The 20,257-nt window shown below is 36.5% G+C and overlaps 1 protein-coding gene across 2 annotated transcripts in view; it reads left to right on the forward strand.

Annotated features, from left to right (window-relative positions):
• LOC108680516 (DNA-directed RNA polymerase, mitochondrial) overlaps window positions 1-20,257 on the forward strand; it is a 31,721-nt gene that overhangs the window by 1,342 nt on the left and 10,122 nt on the right. The window contains exons 2-8 of one of the 2 annotated variants that reach the window (XM_018169346.2): window positions 15,203-15,334; window positions 15,703-16,119; window positions 16,802-17,070; window positions 17,457-17,576; window positions 18,383-18,742; window positions 19,088-19,258; window positions 19,616-19,783. In XM_018169346.2, coding sequence (XP_018024835.1) covers window positions 15,203-15,334; window positions 15,703-16,119; window positions 16,802-17,070; window positions 17,457-17,576; window positions 18,383-18,742; window positions 19,088-19,258; window positions 19,616-19,783 — 1,637 coding nt within the window. The remainder of the gene's footprint in view (window positions 1-15,202; window positions 15,335-15,702; window positions 16,120-16,801; window positions 17,071-17,456; window positions 17,577-18,382; window positions 18,743-19,087; window positions 19,259-19,615; window positions 19,784-20,257) is intronic. The other variant, XM_018169347.2, reaches the window with a different exon arrangement.

Raw genomic sequence — 20,257 nt, forward strand, 5'->3', positions numbered from 1 at the left:
GCCCTGAGAATTACATGAAAGCTTGGAAATTGAATATTTTTTCCTGAGATGGAATGGAGAAATATTTTCAAAAACAGCTTTTAGTTTTAGAATTTTAAACCTGTTTGGCATCCCACAGTTAGCCAAAAGTATTATAAAATAAACAATATTAACATAATTTTTATACTCAAAGGATGTTTTTAAACTTTTTATTATTATTATTAATTATATTGTGTTTTCAGATGTTGTGCATTAGGCTGTCTCTTATACACATCTAGATGTGTATAAGAGACTATCCCAATACAGCTCACACAGCAAACGGAATTCGAACATGTGGATGTCGGCAATACGTATCAGTTAAATTTGAAGCACTGGCCGCTGACGCAATACGACTCACCACGTGTCGGATGTTGCCACACAAAGTGACGGAATATTGTCCGGATGTGATTTGGTCTGACTGGCCCGATAATATATAATTATCTCAAAGTTTAGTATTGATTAATAACCGGATGATCTTCTTAGGTTTATTTGAGTTGAGGGTCCAAGGGTTCGTATCTAAGGTCCGAATAAGCGGCAGGTTGATTGAGAGGCGAGTTTCTTAGTTATATATTTACGATCTAGATAGGAATACAAGGAAGCTTGGTGATAAGTACACAAGGTAGGTTTTAGATGGTTACTCTAACGACGGAGGCTACTCGACGCCGGAGTCTGGCGTGATCGTGCGGACTACATGATGATGGCTTACTACGTCTCGCCTGGGGCTGCCTAAGACTGACTGAAGGTCTGCTCGAAGAGCTTATATAGGCATGCTATAGTGACGTCACGGAAGTGACGCAGTAACTGCTAAAACAAGTAAGGGAGTTACGGTAGCGTGCCTGACAATATAGGGATTTGGTAGGTTTCCATTCTAAAGGCTTTTTAATAAATATGGCAACATTTTGTGACGTTTCATCGTTGCTGACGCGTAGTGAAGTGTTTTGAGAGTCATGTGAAGGCAACAGAACTTACGTAACGCATACGGTTTTTTTTATAGTTTTTCATTTCTCGATGCGTCCTTAATGTGTCGGAATATACCGCGTTTACCCTACTGGTCTACTTATAGGACTCAAAAATGAACTTGAGGAAGAGTCTAAAAAACTCTCTGCTTTGCCACTATGTGTCAAACTACTGCCAAAACACTAGGTCTGGGCCATCTAGCGGGAAAATGTTGAGATCCAAGGAGAGATGGTGCATGCCACCCAATGAGATCATTGAAAAATGTGTCAAAGTTGACAGTTGACCTTGCTCTACCAAATAGTGATAAACTGTTTGTGTAGAAAGAATATTATGGTTTGAGACTTTTAAATATGTCTGTGAGTATATTAGGAATCCTTTAAGTCCTAACTGGAAATTTAAGGTACCGAACACTGGTACTCAAATTAGAAAATGTCACGGAATTGCCCAAAAAAGGATTCGCACGGATTTGGTTGAAGTTCTTGGCATTTCTCACGGAATTGATAAATAGAATCAAAACATTGAACAACATCTAAATTTAGAATAAAACAATTGTTCCTTCATAAGTTCATTGCCTCAATAATAAAATCTAGAAACATGCATAAATGATATTTTTACTGTATAGTTTTTGTCGTGCCGTAGCTGCCGCCTGCCCGGTCACTTCCTGAAACAACGGACAACAAGCATGCAGACGGTGGATCCTCTTCCTACACCTATAATACAGATGTGTGGGGAGAAACTGCTTTCAATCTTTATTCATTTCAGCAGGTTTACATTTTTTTAATATTATATGATGTTTTTTACAGAAAAGTGCTCTCCTCACTAATAATATTAAATTATTAAGATGCGAACATTACAAATAAAGCAATTTACCATTTAAACGCGGTCATTTTTTTGCATCTATCTACTCAGAACTTACTCCTTCAAACTCATTACCCACTATCATCTCCTCCACAACTGGCAAATCTTGTTGCTCTTCTGTAGAGGTTTCCGTCGTAGCTGCTTCAGTGGCTGAATGCGCTCTCACAAACAACATGCCAGCAGCAGTTGTCTCTTCCTCTAAGATGGTCGAGTGAGAGGCTGCCTTATCCTTTTCTGCACAGTCAATGTCCTGAAATACATTTGAGTATTATATGATGTTTTTAAGAACAGATCTCCACATTTATACATACGTTAGTGACGAATATCATAGACTAACTGGTAATTGATTGATCATCAAATTATGTTTTCTTTATGGCATGCAGCGAGAGTAAAACTGGATTCTTTCAAAGTTGGAATATTACTCATTAATAACGACAAAAATTATATGAATGAATTTATTTATGATGATAATGCAACAGAATAGAATGTTGCCAACCTGAGCTTGATGCATGTGCTCATCAAGTGGAGTAGAGGAGGTCTGAGTCAGACATTTCAAGGGAGCTGAGGAGACTGAGTCAAACATTTCGAGGGAGCTGAGGAGGTCTGAGTCAAACGTTTCTAGGGAGTTGGATCCTGAAATATAATCCCACATACAATAACTTATAATTGCAACTCATAGTGAGTATTAAATCTCTTGTTTTTTATTAATCTCGACGTGCATAATACAAGAACACACAGATTAAAAAAAGGTCATCAGCTCGTATACAAAAAACATTCTTACAAAAAGATTGCTGTAAAAATAAGTACGTATTCACTTTTTAAAGCACATTATTTCAATGATTGGTCTTAATATTGCTGATTTGAATTTTTTATTCGCGTATTTAAACTAACCGAACTGATGGTACAGCTGGTTTTCACAATGGTTTGCTAGTCATAACAAATAAGCGTATTTTAAGTAGCAAATAGATTACCGTAACTCATAAGTATTGGCTTGAACAACAATTTATTATTTTTCAGAAATTGGCAAATGATAACGTAAGAATTCTGAAAAACATGCAACATTTTGAGCGTAATCTACATGAATGAAGATGCTACTCAACACAAAGTTCACAGAGACATGGAACTTAGTTGCTAACTACATGTAATCAACAGAAGCCACTACAAAAGTTCAATTTAATGACAATTCATGCACAAATAACACATTTTGTACAATATACTACAAAGGCATGCGTTGTCAAAATGTTCCAGTAATTCAGGAATGGGTATGAAGCTTTGCTTACACAAAAAAAATGATATGCGTGATAGTTTGATTGCCTTACGAATTACGTAAATGTATGACTACAACTGATGCCATTGATTTTGCTCACATTTCAGTATGCTTGGTGTATTCATATCATTGAACGATGGGAAGCTAGTTTTTTCGAAAGAGGTACTCGTATATAGCTATGAATGTGTGCAACCGTTGAGTATTGATGGTCGGGTAAAAAAAAATGTAGGCATCTATTGACCTATCCAAGCTTGCTAATAAAAAGATTTTAAAAGCAAACCATGAGAAAGAGTCTTGATAATATCTATTCACAGATAACAACTTATAAATATTCAAAATTCGAATCAGGCGCAATTGACTCTGCTTGTCGTAAAAAAATTACTATTGTATAGTAGTCATATTTGAGAACAAAAACGTTGAAACAAATAACTCGGATCCCAAGAATTATGTTAGTGTTTTCAGCTTTTAAATTGTCTGGAACAAGTCTCCTAATTGTCTGGAACGAGAAAGTTAATGTTTTAAGGTTCATATTTATATCTATATGTTGATTTATAGAAAGAGAAACTGTGTTAGTGTTGATTTCAGCTATTCAGATACACTATGCATTGTTAATTAGAATTTGTTATGTATAATGTATGCTGATGCAATTTTTGCAAATTTGTGTTTTTTACACGCATATACCTTCTGTGTACACATTAGGACTTAGATAACTTACCAATGTGTGTAGACATAATGCAGGTATTGCATTCAGCGGGTTGACAGTGATGACGCAACTGTAGGCAACAAGTTAGAAAATTTCTAACAAGTCAATTCAAGCTACAGTGAGCCTTCATTGCGCATAGAAACAGTGCATCTAAAGCATATCACATAAAGCAATGACAGTTACGAAATTCAAGCAAAGCAAACAAAAAAAATAAAAAAAATTTCCTCTCAAGTTTGGCTGAAGATAGATTTACTACTAAAATATAGGCAGTAAGAAAAAAGCAATGAATAATGATTGAATGAATAACGATTGGGTCCCTCACACTCGAGCCGGAGCAGCATCGCTTGGTTGCTAGATTGCTTTTACTAGATGCCTTCACCTTCCACTGCTGCCATTTCAGAAAAGCATCTCTTGCTTTTACATCTCGGAGAAATAATTTCTACGTTCGGTACTACATTTTTATGCTGGTTTTTCTTGTGTATGTTCCTAGTGCTTAAGTTATCTCTGTTCAAAGAATAGAGCCAAGGACTCTTCCCTGCTTTGTAGCAATTGTAACAGAAAAGAGCTGGAGAACCGACTGTTGACGAGACATTCTCTGACGAACCTCTCAGAAAGGACCAGCCTGACACGATGAATATTGCAATAATAATTTACAACCCAAACATGGAAAATTGAAAGGAGTGGGGAAAATAATCTAAAGAATTTAAAGCATGTTATTTTATCTGCAAATGGTGTGGCTCAGTCATTATTCTGTTCTATAAGTGGGATTATTTTCTTTGCGAGTAAAACAGTAAAGTGCAAATTACATGAATTTATACAACGTACAAGAATCCATTTAAGGCAGCGTGTTTTTAAAAAAGTAAACTTTGTGATGAACATACGAACATTTATCCTTGCCTTTGCACGTATGTTGACACGCACAAAACACGTTTAGCCAAATATTGTTGCGTCAGGAATATGAAAAATATACTTTTTATGGACAGTTCATATGAAAGTGTACAAGAACCTTGAGCTGTGGTTCCAGAAGGACCAGGATTTTCATCAGCCGGACCTGCTGGCTTCTCTTCTCCATCGCAGCCCAAAGTCTTGTCAGCGAGAGCATTGGCCATTGCACCACACCCTGCAAAGCACAAGTTCATCAGCGCCATAGTTTTAAGCGACAGTGATGAGGCCAATTCGATATTGCACTAGCTTTAAACTATTTCCATGAAATGATAAGTCATTATTTATAGGATTAAGTTTAATCCATGCATCATACAAATCTAGATCTAGTATATTGAACAATGCATCTTCTTATTTAATGCAAATATAACCAACCATGTAAAATGTTGCATTTTAATTGACAAAATAGTGGAAATCAAAAGCATTAGACAAAACCAATGTTCGAAATGCAAGAATACATCAGCTAATAATGAAGCACATCATTTCATTATCAGTCTTAAAGAAGAGTGCTTCATGTAGAAGGAATTTTGATATCACCTGCATAACAGTGTGCTGAGGTACGCAAAAGATGAACAATATTAACATTACATCACTTGGAAAAAAGTGTGAGCGCGTGACGAACGTGTATGCTCACAAAGCCATCCCAGCTGATGCATGCACACTGCAGTGGCAACACGATAGTTCTAACATCAGTAACGTTTACTAAACTCTTGCTTCACCTTGCTTGAATCAATATCCACATATCTCTGGTACGAGGTTTGGCACCAATGGAAATTATGCTAGCGTGAGAAAAACTAGTATACATCCAGCTAAGCTAAATTCTTTCCAAGAGATGCCTTAACTTCATTTGAGAATTAATTAAAGTGAAATAATTTGAGAAATTTGAGGATCTAGCTTAATCATGAATTTAACTAGTTTCTGCCTTTCTGGAAAATCGTTGAGATACGTAGTATCGAACATATTAGTTTCTCGTAGCTAAGGAAAGCAGGTTAACTTTTAGATATATTGCCATTACTTGCCGCATACTACGTACAAATTACCAAATTAATGCGATAAACCATTGGTTTTATGTAGAGACGGTTGAAATCAAGTTTAAATAACATTGTAATGACCGTATCACTGTTCTATGAGAATGAGATGCCACACCCCAGAATGAGAATGCCACACCCGATCGCACCGAAAAGAACATGCTCATTTTTCCATGAATACAATAAAGCACTTCAGAACAAATATAATTAATTTATTCAGTTGCAAAAACATATCAACTCACTGTTTAATAGAGTAGATTGTTCGAAAGATCCTTAATTCTTGAAAATTATGAAGTTGCCGGTAGTAGCACGAAAGCCAACCAACCTATAGCGATCGAAGTCACTTACACACTGAGAATCGTGAGGAGTGATGCAGCAAGGACTACATGTTTGTTTCAATCAGTGTGATGTTGCAAAGCCGCTGTCCACCGAGTTGTGCGTCGTCCGTTGCGTTAAAGTTATGGTTGTTCCATGGGCTATACCGTGAGCGTAAACGTTGCTCTTGGTACGTTAGCTTGCTGCTCGTGATTTGTGAACTTTCTGGCTGAGATTCCGCAGATTTTGTCATGGCAACAAAGTGCGGAATTGAGTTATAATTCACTTGTAATTTTACACATCCTGCAGAATTAGTGTGAATATTTGCAATTACGCAGCATGTTGTGGATTTAATTACAGGCATATCAGTACGTCTGATGTCGCATTATTTCCAGTCCTGCTTTAAGTATATTTGTATTTGCTGATTTCAAGTGGTAAATAAATTGATAGATGATTAAGTTGAAAAATGGATTTAGACTCATAAAAACTAATTCTGACACAACTTGAATTGGACACACACAGCTTGTTTCAAGCTATGTGCAAAAATTAAAATTTTTTTAATTAAAAGCCTTATAACTGTTAATTAAAAGCCTAATTAAGTAGTGCTCAATATTCAATAGTGTTCTAATTCAAAGCCGTGTCGTATTCCAATACAGCTTACACAGCGATCGGAATTCGAAGACGTGGATGATGGACTTAGGTATTAGTACAATTTGAAGCGCGGTCGGAATACGTCTCACCACGTGCTGAATATAGTCACACACAGTGTCGGAATATAGGGATTTGGTAGGTTTGCATTGTAAAGGCTTTTAAATAAATATGGCAACATTTTGTGACGTTTCATTGTTGCTGGCACGTTGTGCGGTGTTTTGAGAAACACGTAAAGCAAACAGAACTCGAGTAATGCATACGGTTATTTTTTATAGTTTTTCATTTCTCGATGCGTCCTTAATGTGTCGGAATATACCGCGTTTACCCTACTTGGCAAGCCATGACAGAATTTTTTGAACTGTGGTTTTATGGATTTGCCAGCCATGATTCCATTTCTAAGAGCCTTGATTCCATTTCTTGGAGCCGTGATTCCATTTTTTTTGACCTGTGAATTCAGTAGGGTAAGGTCCATACCCAGGATGGTGCTGTTTTCCGCGGATTAATCCGGCGTACACAAGGCTCTGAGAACTTGCCCCGGCGTACACCTTGGCATGCATCAGTAATAATTTGTGTTGGTGCTGCGAGCCTGCGGCGCATCGCGGTACCGCCACTACCTCGTACAATACAGTAGCTTTGAGAGAATAGAATAGAAGTGTTGGCGTTAAAGAAATAGGCCCATGGCCTGTTGCCGATTCTTGAACTTTTTGTGACTTGATTCACAAGGGATCCGGCCTTTGGAACCCGATCATTCCATAGCTGACAATTGATTGAGATAGCTGCTGGACTTATTGCCTGGTCTGTAATTTGCTAGGCATTTTAAGACTGAACATATGCTCCTGCATAGCTTCGTCTAGTCTTATTGCCTGGTCCGTAATTTGCTAGGCATTTTAAGACTGAACATATGCTCCTGCATAGCTTCGTCTAGTCTGTTTTTGAAGAGCTTCATACTCGGAGCGTCAACGATGCTATCAGGGAGGCTGTTTCACACGTCCGTGACTCAAAGCAAGAAGAAATGTTGTCGCATGGATGTGTTCCAAATCTGTTTTTTTTAGTTTATAGCCGTGGCCCCTGGTTCTTGTTTCAAATTCTAGTAATCCTTCTGGGACCCTGTATAAGTCATGAGTATACTTGTATACTTCAAGTAGGTCCCCACGCAGACGTTGATAACTGAGGCTTGGAAGCATCATAATCTTTAATTTCCCCTCATAGGACTTGCCTTTCAAGCCTGGAACTATTCTTGTTGAGCATCTTTGAACACTCTCTACTAAATTTCTGTCCTTTTCAAATTTCGGTGACCATACGACGTTTCCAAACACTAGGTTTGGGCGCACGACCGCAACAAACAACTGCTTCATCATTTCTGCATCTAAGAACTTGAAAGGGCGTCTGATCAGTCCAAGTGGTTTATTGGCTTTATTAACTTGACCTTCAATACGCTTAGAAAATTTCAACTCATTGTCGATATTAACTCCTAAATCCTTTTCCGTTGTCAACTTCGACATCATCACTCTGTCATTGCAATCGTGTCTTCTCATACTGTAATCTTGCTGTTCATTATTCTTGCCAAGGTGGATAACTTTACATTTGTCAGTGTTAAAAGGCAGCAGCCACTTATCAGCCCAGTCAACCAGCCTGTCAAGATCACCTTGCAACTGTACTTTTTGCAACCTATTCTTCACTGTATTATAAATTTTTGTGTTGTCAGCATACATTGAGCAAACGCTAGACACAGCTTCTGGCAGATCGTTTATAAACGCAACGAATAGAATAGGCCCGAGAACACTTCCTTGTGGCATGCCACTGTGCACTGAAGCCCAGTCTGATACGGACCCATTAATACTGACACATTGTCGCCTCCCTACTAGAAAATCTCTGATCCATTTGAGTACATTACTCTCAATTCCCAAAGACTTCAATTTACGCAACAGCTGCTCATGTGGGACACTGTCAAATGCCTTGGCAAAATCGAGGTACATTGCATCTACTGGCTCCCTTTTGTCCAGCAGGCGGGTCCATTCGTTCAGTCGACAAGAGGTTAGTGGTGCAGGATCTCCCAGCAATAAAGCCATGTTGACAGTCTGATAGGAGATTATTGGCAGTCAAATGATCTATCAATCAGTCCCTCACAACAGATTCCATTAGTTTCAAAGCAAACAACACTTTTCAAACTGACAGGGTGATAGTTGCCCGGGCAGCTTTTGTTGCCTTTCTTGAACAATGGTGTCACTTTAGCTTCTTTCCAGTCAGCCGGCAAAATTCCTTCGTTCAAAGTTTTTCGAAGAAGTGACATCAGAGGACCGGCTAGGACAGTTGCTAACTCTTTGAGTGATCTGGGGTGGAAGCCATCTGGTCCACATGACTTGTTTTGATTTACAGCAGTAAGGCACTTGAGAACCTCTTCTTCTTGTATTTCAAAGCCTCTTAATTTAGAGCTGACTGGGTGCTCCTCTATAGCTGGAATACTGTTCAAGTCCTCTTCAGTGAATACGCTACTGAAGAAATGATTAAGTACGTTAGCTTTGCCCTCATCAGAGGATATCTTTTGCTGATTTACTTTCAAATCAGAAATACCATCCTTCATCTTGCACTTTGAGCTAGCATACAAAAAGAAGGCTTTCGGGTTCTTTTTTGCATTTTTAGCAATACTTTTTTTGAGGGTTTTTACTGCAGTGCGACAGCTTTCTTTAGCATGATTTCAAGCTCTTGCGTATAGGTTATAGTCAGCATCGTTGCGAGTCTGTAAATAACTCTGGTTTGCTTCCTTCTTTGTTTTCATCTTAGCTAAAACTGTACTGTTCATCCACCTAGTTTTTTTGGCTCCACCAAGCTTAATTTTAGGTACACACGCATCAACTGCAGACATAACCGTGTCCTTGAGAAGTGACCATGACTCAGCCACATTCATGTCCTTAATACAGTTCAAAATATTCACTGCATTCACTGCTTCATGGAGTTTATCATAGTCGCCTTTCGCAAAATTCAAATGCTCACGCTCCCGAGGCATCTTTCCTGTACAGCACTTAAGTCTGAAGAACAAAGATTGGTGATGGCTTTTGCCCAACGGAGCCTCGTGACGTAGCTCATCCAACATTGATTCATCACTGGTAAACACCAAGTCTAGTATATTGGGAGTCTGTTTTCTTCAATAATGGGTTGGTTTGGTAACATGCTGGACTAGGAAGGAGTCTCTTACTGACTCCATGAACAAGGATGCTGGGTGATTCTCTTACCTTGGAGAGGATCCATCTATCCAGTCTAGCTCTGGATGATTAAAATCACCAACGATCAATGTGTGTGACCTACAGAAAGTCATGCTCGGTAGAGGAAGGGCATCAATCAACTACATAGAAACACTGATCACTACGGTCACTTGTTTAACAGTTACATTATTTATCATGAAGGCTGAACTCATCCATCCAGATTACATTAAACAATCTTAAATTAACAAAAACGACGTAGTGCGTAGTCACCACCTCTGAGTATACCATGATTGCTAAGTGTCAATTGAGTGACAATTACTTTCTGTACCAGCAGTAGGACAATTCTCCGGCCAGTCATGTGATTCTTAGCAAGCTTGAAATATTTTCCAGACCCCTGAACAGATTTGATTAATCTAATTAACTGTTGACATAAATTTGAAACAACTTTCAATGATAGTTACGTCGTAAAATTTTTTTTAATTACCTTTGATGGTCCAGGCTACATATGAAATTTAGGTCATTTAAAGCAAGATCCCAGCAGCAGGTTACTAACCTCAGCTTTAATACCATCTGGACCCTTCTGGGACAAAACTTATACCCAGGGTTGCTCTATCGGTAAATTTTACTGGGTTGGAAGAAACTAGTCAATTGTCATAACAGTATTTGGAAGAATTTTTTATATCGTAATTGACATGTTACTTCCATGCAAATAATCTGCAAGTGAGGACCAGTTTATTTTATAATGCATCAAAATCTACAATTGATTTAATTTTTTTACTTTTGAAATTACAGAAAAGTTCTTTCTGACGCTTTAGGCAACATTTGCAATGGTTACTTATTTATCACAAAACTTTACCCTTGAGCATCGACAACAAGGCATGTTCATGGCTTCAAACTTCCTTCCTGGTGTTTTCTCTAATCCAGAAACACAGGCCCAAATGTAAGTATTTCAATCAATATAAACTCAAATTTCAAGATTTGGATGATAATATAATGGATGTAATGGCAAACATCGTACTGCATAATTATATTGCTATAGCATCTAAGCTGAAGTCATTATTAAACTTCAATCGTCTCACTCACAGTAGTTACTTGGTTGTGACTTCAACAGAAACTATCTATTTTATGAACAAAAACAAGCTAGTCTAGTAAGATCTAGACAGCTGCTTTGCAATTTCTATGTGTCATGTGGTAATAAGACTTTTAAATCGTACGTGAGTAGCTCGGCATTGCCGATGACGATGCTGAATTACTCCCCATAAGTTGGGACGCTGCACATTTTCTTAACTTGGTATACACAAACGTGCGTGATGACAAGGTACATGGTCTCTATTTGCATTGGTTCATTAAGCGTGCCAACCTTTTTGCTCACCTGTTTGAATGTGGACACGCTGCTCTCGAGGCTGCCTCTGAAACAGGAGCTTGCACAATTTTGGCATTTGCAATGCAATGGTTTGCCAGCTCAGCTATCAAGCAATGAGACGCAATCGCATCCAGCTACCTGGAGCTACACAATGCATTCTGTGCGGATAACCAGGAGCTTCAATACCAGCTAATTCAAATATTTTATATCCATTCACTGCATTTAATTATTTGATATATAGTCTTATACTTGTAATTGTTTTGTTTTTAGTTTTAAATTCACATATTTAAAGATTGAAATTAAATATTTTAATTAGAATACTCGTATTAGGGTGGAAAATCTTTCTAATTGCCTAAAAGGTCAATACAATCTCAACCTCTCAATATACAGGGTGGGGCAGAACAGATTGTGCAGTTTTGAGGCAAAGTAAAAGAGTAATGGAGGTACATAAAGAAGGTAAAGAAAGTTTATTTTCCTAGAGGTTAGCATAACATACCATTTAGAATACTTATGTTTTGAAAACAATATCTGGAAGATGGGGGCCATTAGCTGAAACACACTGCTGGAGTCAATCTCAGAGGAGGGAATAACTGTGACAGTGAATTCCAATTGCTATGCTGCAATATTACAAAATTTCTTGCTGCACAGGATGGAAAACATTGTTAAAAATGAAGCATTGGGAGACATGTGGTTCCAGCAGGATGGGGTTATAGCTCACACAGCCCAAATGTCACCCAATGTTTTGAAACACATGTTTCCTGGATGTCTGGTGTCTCTGAGGGGTGATTACATTGGCCTGTGAGGTCACCTGATTTGAGCATTTGCAATTTCTTTCTTTGGGGACATCTAAAAGAAAGGGTGTTCAGAAGTCACCCTCACACCCGACCACAGCTAAGGGAACAGATTATTGAAGCAGAGGTTATGGCCATACCTTGCCATATGTGTGAACGTGCTGTAGGAAACTTCTGAGAATGACTCCATCAGTGTGATGCAGCTAACAAACACCATCTTCCTGATATTGTTTTCAAAACATAAGTATTTTAAATGGTATGTTATGCTAATCTCAAGGAAAATAAACTTTCTTCTTTATGTACCTCCATTACTCTTTTATTTTGCCTCAGAACTGCTCAATTGGTTCTGCCCCACCCTGTATAAGCTAGCTAACACATTTAAATAGTATATTGTAATCACATAGTCAAATAGTTTTAAAGGCTACTTATAGCCTTATAAGAATTAGCTAAGCTGCTAGCTATGACTGCTATGTACAATGTATTGCAACACTTGATGCCTCTGTACCAAAAACATTCAATTTATTGGAACCTAATACACACTAAAAGCAACAAGTTTATATACCAATTTGTCATTCATAGTACATCTATACTAAACCATGAGTAACAATACCTCAAAATAAATTAAAAACTGCCACTCAATATGTTTAAATATGAAAAAAAATGAAAACGATGAAAAAAAAATAAAAAAATTGCGATTTTTTTTATAAAAAATCAAGTGATTTAATCACATGATTTAATCATTTTGATTTAATCATTGCCAACCCTATTGTTATTACATTCAAAACCATATCTTTCAAAGCTTCAAGGTTCTTAATTATTTAACTGTCAGGCTGGCTCCCTAAATTTCTTATCCAGTGGTACAAAAGGACGCAATGACGTTTTCCTAAGAGTCGATGATGAATTGACAAAAGGACAATTGAAACACATGTTATCTCAAAAAACTTCATATACTAATAAGCAAGGTATCCTACACCTAGTTGCTAGGAACGGCAAGAATGACAAGCACACATGCCTACTTGTTAAGTTTAAAACCTATCCTATACAGAGCTAGGCCTAAGACAACAGTACTCAACACAATTACTAACAGGCCCAGAATTTCTGATTGAAACTAATACTGCAAGACAAAACAAAGGTGGCTACATGGAAATGCTAGGTTGTGCCTGAGACAACAGTACTCCACTACTCAATCCAATTACTAACAGGCTAATAAGATCAGTTAGGCAACAGCACAGTGAGTTGGACAATTTCTACATTCTACAGGTGAATTTCCCCACTGTACATCACCAAGTTTTGAGGAGGAAGCAGCGCCGGGACCAATGTGATTATATTTCTTGACGGGGCTGCGTGGGGAGGATTCTCAAGTCCAGGGAAGTAGATTTCAGTACCACCGACCGGCACTACTGCCTGTACTAGACTGCCCGCTGTTCCCTACTCTGCTCTTATATATGCCGGTATTGCACAAGCACACCAGACGGCTCAAGCCCCTCCCTTAATTCCGTTTACACCCAGATCATTTTTCTTATTCCTAATCAGATGAATGATGATTACTGTTCATTCTGCATGATATTTTGGCATGGAAAGTAAAGTAATACAGATTGCGGAAGTTGAAAATTTTATGAAATGACATTTTTGCAAAGTGCAAACCACAATTTTTTCAACCAAACAAAAATTAATGACATTCAAGCCGCAAAATTTCATACCTACTGAAATTATATGATATTAGAACCGCGATATTTCAGAACAAAATAGGACTTTTCCAGCCCTGATTGAAATTGTTGGTAAATATTTCATGTATAAATTTAATCCAGCTAATTCATGGACATCAGTTGGATTTTAGACTTTAGAAATCAGTGTGTTGATCTGATGACGATGATGATGATTATTTATTATTATGATTTGTGAATAAACAATGGATCATTGACACATAATATATGTAATCATATGAACAGAAACTAGCAAATGGGCCATAGTCATTGCCCTGAAAGCCAGGGTGCAGAGGGTGCAAGCAATGTCACCAAGATATGGTTTTTCAGCCAAAAGCGTCGCCGGCCATTTTCAAGATCCGTCGCTTGGTAATTTTTAATAAGAAAGTGCTGCAAGCAACTTTGATAGTATATCCTTTACTGTCCATGCACTGAAACACTTCCAAACAACGTAACTGATTTCCAGACAAGCTTCACTGCATCCTGATCCTTCCGGCATACAGGAAACCTCATTGTGTGCGCTTGCAGCCCTTCAGATTACCAGTAATTTCAAAGTTATTTCTCCGATGCAATGATTTCAATACAAATGTGTCGGCAAGATCTTCAGAAGGCAAAAATTTGGCTGCTGATGCGTCACCAAAGATCTTGTGATATTCACCCGCTTTCTGCACAGTGGCCTGAAATTTATACTGATATGTTGGTTAACACGTTGACTACGATTGCTTCATATTGTACTATTATTTCATTTTTGTACTGTTTTTAAACAGGGTTGCCAGACGATGAGTTTTTCTGGACAAATTCCGTGATTTAGTTTTTCTCAATTGCGTTGGCTGGCTAAAATTTATGATAGGGGTACTTCCTAGTTAAATTTTAAGTACTGGAAAAAGAAAATGAATGAAATTTTTCCTACACCTACAAATAAACTAGTATATATTGGGTTATCGGCCTTTTATGTTCTTGGATTTGGCCGATTTTAGGCAGCCTGAATTATGCACCACTTTGTACTGGAGAAATGCATTTCGTGGTACGCATATGTACCACTTCGGAGTCAACGTGTTAATGAATTTGAGTTGAATTCATAAATGATAACTAACCATAAGGCAATAAGCCTTACTAATTTGATTGATAAAATGACTTTGAAATAAATTCATGTACTGTGATTTTTTTTGTCTATTACTTAAAACGTTAGAAGCAGCAAAGGGTATTTTTGCTCATTATTGCATTGTTTTTTGTTGAAAATTGTTACTTGAATTGCAATGACATCCTGACCCTGTTATTTAAATTATGAAGCCTAAAAAAGGTTGAATTTAATTAATATTAGAAATTGAACTTAGAATATTAGAATATTAGAATATTAGAATTAATAATAGAAATTAATTTACTATTAATTTTTTTTTTTCTACCAGATGCTCCTGCTAACCTTCTCAAGCAGCCTGCCACAGCAGCAGCTGAAATTTACGGGTCATCTGCTACAAGTCTCAACAAGCCACATAGGCCCAAAAGAAGAAAAACTAAGTTGAAACTGACACTAATTGAAGGTTAGGATGTTTTAGTATACACTAATTTAAAGTTGTACTCTTCTTTGAAGTAAGTTTGTTGATATTTTTTATGAAGTGATGTTTTTTCATGAGCTTCATTGAAATTTATTAGCATGTAAAAGAAATGTAAGATATAAGATATTTTAGATATTTTGTTTAGCAATATTTCTTATAAGACAATTCAACTTTTGTTTTGTGTTTTTCTTTACATATTTTCTATTGCATAATGATCTGTAAAAGTTTTTATTTGTAAATAGTATTAAATATTGTGCCAAATATTTTTTGACATTCAATTGTTTTTTGGACATTGAATTAATGCTTCATGGTTAATACTGATGCATTCTGTTAAGATAGTTTCTTTTTGGCAGTTGGTTCATTGAGTGTATCAGAGCTTCATCCCAAAGCAACAAGAATCAACAAAAGAACACTAAAAGATGCCATGTTGAAAATATCAAACAATAGCAGTCTTCAGCCAAACATTTTGCAGAAAAAAGGCAGCCTCAGCTATGAAGACAATTGCAAAGAAAGTTCGTCTGAAAACTTGATTAGGGTCAATGATATATCTAGGAATGCTTCAACTCAAGTTAGAAACACAAACAAAGCAGAGTCATCTAAGAAAGAAGCTGAAAGTATTTCTTGTGATAGCAGTTATCCTAAAATCACTTCTATTGAGAATGAAAATTCTGCCATCAAACAAATTCAGATGGATAAAATTTACATCAATCAATTGCCAAGTATAAAGAAGAAATGTAAACAAAAGAAGGCTTCAAAAAAATTATCACCTGGTAAGTGATGCAAGTAGTTTTCTTTTCTATAACATTCTTCTCTCCTCTATAACATTATAGCATTAACTATACATATCAATGAACCTCATGATAAAATTTTAATTTTTTAAATTACTTTAAAAACCCTTCAATGGTAAAAAATTTCCCTGAATTTAAAATGCAAATTGTTCCTAGATGCACCTATGTACAATTTATGGGAGTATGTAGCATAATTCATTTTTTAGTTCTGATATAATTTATTTATCTAGCTTTGCTTATTAATTTCTATTCTTGATATCACAATTAAATTCATGTATATACTGTATTTTATTTTAGTATTTGGTAAGACCATTGTCATGTGCTTGATGGCAAAGATGCTGGAGCAAAAAAGTTAGTTTTATAATTCTGCTGCAAAAAAACCACAGGGTGTTGTTCCTTTATGAATAAATTTTAATGCTGTTTTTCATTCATTTTGATACAAGTCTGAAATGAATGCACAAAACTAAAGTATTGGTAGACATTTTATTTGAGCTGTCACATGATATTTTGTTTATATAGCTCATCATGGGCTTAGTTTGCATATGTCTGCACTTGCCTTTACTTGCACAGTGGCAAGAAGAAAAAATCAAAATGACACCTATTACCAGTGTAAATAAAAACACCTTAAATTAATGCATTCCGTTGTATTTTTATTCAACACCAGCAGTTGGCCCCTGTTCCAGTCAGCATGCAGTTAATTCTTCCAATGGTAACCATGAGGATAATCTTGCTTCAAGTTCTTCTTTAGCAATAAAGAACAAAGACTCAGAAGATGTGCTTCAAAATGCAGTCAAGGCCACAAAATCCAAGAAAAAATGTCACAAGTCTAAAGAAAAAAATTTGGATCGTATAGAAAAACAAGTACAGGCTCTTCGAAAGCAGCAAAGAAATTTCAGATTCAACCGAGAACTGGAAGCCTATCTCTCAGTTTGTGTCAGTATTATTTGACTTAAATTTAAATATATTTGCCAGCTTTGCCATATTCATTTATGGAAAACTGCATTGAGATTCTGCATAGAAAAACAATGTTATATTTATTTAATATGAATTTCTTTTATATGCTCAAAACTTACTAATATTTTGTTGTTACTAATAAATAGAAGCATTTATTATTGCAAACATGGAAAGATTTTGTTCATTTTTTTAGGAATCTGAATTTTTTACTGCTATAAAGGTATGTTACCACTACATACAATGCAAGAAGCTTTTTCATTTTCCATGTATTAAATTTTCATGGAGACTTGACATTTTGAGAAGTTGTCTGTAACCAATTTGTTATAACTTAACTTAAATGATATGTTTTGATTATTTGTGTACAGGTAACTGCTGGAATGTATAACCGAGCATGTCATACTCTGGCTCATTACCGTCATACTAAAGGCACCATTCTCACCTCAGTTACTGCATACAATATAGTAATGGCTGGGCAATACACAGCAGTAAGTTGCATCTTATGGATTTTATATGCACCTATTGTTTAACTCTCATGTTCAGATTTATGCTTTTATAATGTTTTAAACAATCTATATTTTTCATATTTATTATCTGCTCTTATAGTTATATATATGTAGAGAGTAAATATTTTCCATAAGGGATAAATAAATATTTGATACCAGTTCATTAACAGCCCAAATGCTATGGGGACCAATAATGTTCTGGTTGATCTATGAAATATCCTTGTATGCATCCTATTTGTTTTATTTTCCCTAAGTCTCCTATGCAGATTAGATTTGGTCAATAGAATACTCAGCTCAATACCAATTATTGTTGTGTAGATTTGTGGTTTTGATGTTTGAGTTCAGTGATTATTTTAAGAATGAGTAGTAGATTTAATGTTGAAATCAATTTTCAATTTCTAGAGTGAGTACTTCAATGTCTATTGGTTGTATATAATAAATGTACAGCATTTTTTGTATTCATATGGAATTATTGATGCAATAAATTTGACATTTTTCCAGCATTCTAGTTGAAAAAATTTAAAAATTTAAAAAAATTTATTGATTCCATTTTTTCTTATTGTGAAGGGTATATTAATAAACGTTTCTAGCATTTTCATTAGAATGACTGACATGATACTTCTAACTCCAATCAAGTTTTCAAAATGATTGGAAGTAACATACTAATTTTGTTCGATTTTTGGATGAAACTGATCAATTAAATTTTTTTTTCTATTGACAACTTAATTGATTTGTAAGTATTCTCATGATGCTATTTCATTCACTTCACTCAAACTTCGAAATTTCAGGGCCACTTCATGCGAGTTGTTCAGCTTGACTCATGGCTGAAGGACAGTGGTTTGAGTCCAACGGCGTGTACGTACGCCCTGCACATATCCGCTCTGCACAAGATGGCTCAGAATTACTCCAGTGACAGTATTAATCCTGGCTCTCCCTTGCCCTGTCATCAAAATGGCAAGGCTATAGAGGAATCAATAAGTTCTTTTAATGACCCTGGCTCATTATCACTGAATAAGTTGCATGTGCCAGATAACTGTGTTATAAAATTCATACAGACGTCAAATTCTCGGTATGGTGTTACTTCAGAAAAAGACATGACGATGATCAAGCAAAAGATTTCAGCTGTACTGGATCAAATGTTGCAACAGGTGAGCTTGCAGTTTTAATGCATGAGAATTTGTTTTCTTTATAAGGCTATCACACACTGCCAAGAGTAGAGTTCAAACATGGGGTGCTGGAAATGCTGACTTTCTTCGGCTCATTTCCGCATTATTTACATGCAACCTATTAATTGTTAAATGATTATCAGAATCAAATTCACTGTATTCAGTTTTAGGCTGGCAGTTTCTCGCTTTGTTTTATAGGTGGGTAGTTATTTTGAAGACTTTGTACAATCTCTAAAGAAGAGTATGTACCTGCCATCATAACAAACGGTTGCTTATGATAATGATATCTTAGTTCCCATGAATTCAATTAATAATATTCTTCTTTAGGGCTTGACGTTGGACCACTTGTTTGCTGAAGCCAACTTCCTGGGTGACTTGTACACTGCCACCCTCGCTGGCGTGCGACGTGTCCACCCTCACTATTCGCCTTCACCCATCAGGCGGCATGACACGCCTGGCTATACCTGCCCTCTGCTGGAGAATGCTAATGACCACATGGTGTGTGATGTGCCCTCAGGCAACTAATTATTATGATCAAATAAGTCCGTTCATGTGTTATATGTTCTAGGTTTTAATGTGTTGTGTGACTACTGGGTTCATATGACCATTGGTTGTTGCAATAAACTTTGCTATGTATTAAATAATGTTGTTGTCAGTATTGTGTACAATTTGATAAAATTGCCATATCTGCTGGTCGTGATAATGTGTTATATTTAAGCTCATTTTTGTTACTCCATTCTATATGTTATCTGAGTGGACTATGTTGGGAATTAATTTATATAGAAACCGTGAATAAATGCATCATCACATGTTTCGATGAATTCTTTACTAATGTTTCTTTTTCCTTTATGGCAGGATTATACTTCTTCTTTAAAATCAAACGATAATTTGAGTTCAGCCAACATGGGCTCGTCTAAATTGTTCGTGCCGTCGCCTGAAGACGTGGAGGAGCAGTTCGCCATGGAGGCTCATGGAGTAGCGACCATTCCCAGTGTGCACTCCATGGTTCACAACCCGTACCTTGTGAGCGACCTGCCTGCTGTCTAGTTACAGTTTTGTTTTGATGGGTTGCGTTATGTATAATTGTTTCAGAATTATTACAAGTGTTCAAGAATTGTTTATGATTGTTCCAGAAGGTTATGGTTCTTCCAGAATTGAATATGATTGCTCAAGAATTGTTAAAAGTGTTCAAGAATAGTTTATGATTGTTTCAGAATAGGTTATGATTGTTCCAGGATAGGTTGTGACTGTTCCAGAATAGGCTATGATTGTTCCAACACCGCATACCTCAAAGTGTGGTCTTTGGCACAAAATAAATAACAATTTTATGAAGCGCTAGAAGATCTATTACTTATAACTATTTTGTATTTTTCTTCTGCCGTGTTTCTTCTTCTGTGTTTTTCTTCTTTTGTGTTTTCTGTCTTTTCTTCTTTTGTGTGTTTTCTCCTTAACACGTTTTTCTTCTGCCGTGCTGGATAAATTTTCCGTACTAGTAAG

The sequence above is a fragment of the Hyalella azteca genome, unplaced genomic scaffold (assembly GCF_000764305.2).
Source record: "Hyalella azteca isolate HAZT.00-mixed unplaced genomic scaffold, Hazt_2.0.2 contig9798, whole genome shotgun sequence".
Classification (NCBI taxonomy): Eukaryota; Metazoa; Arthropoda; class Malacostraca; order Amphipoda; family Hyalellidae; genus Hyalella; species Hyalella azteca.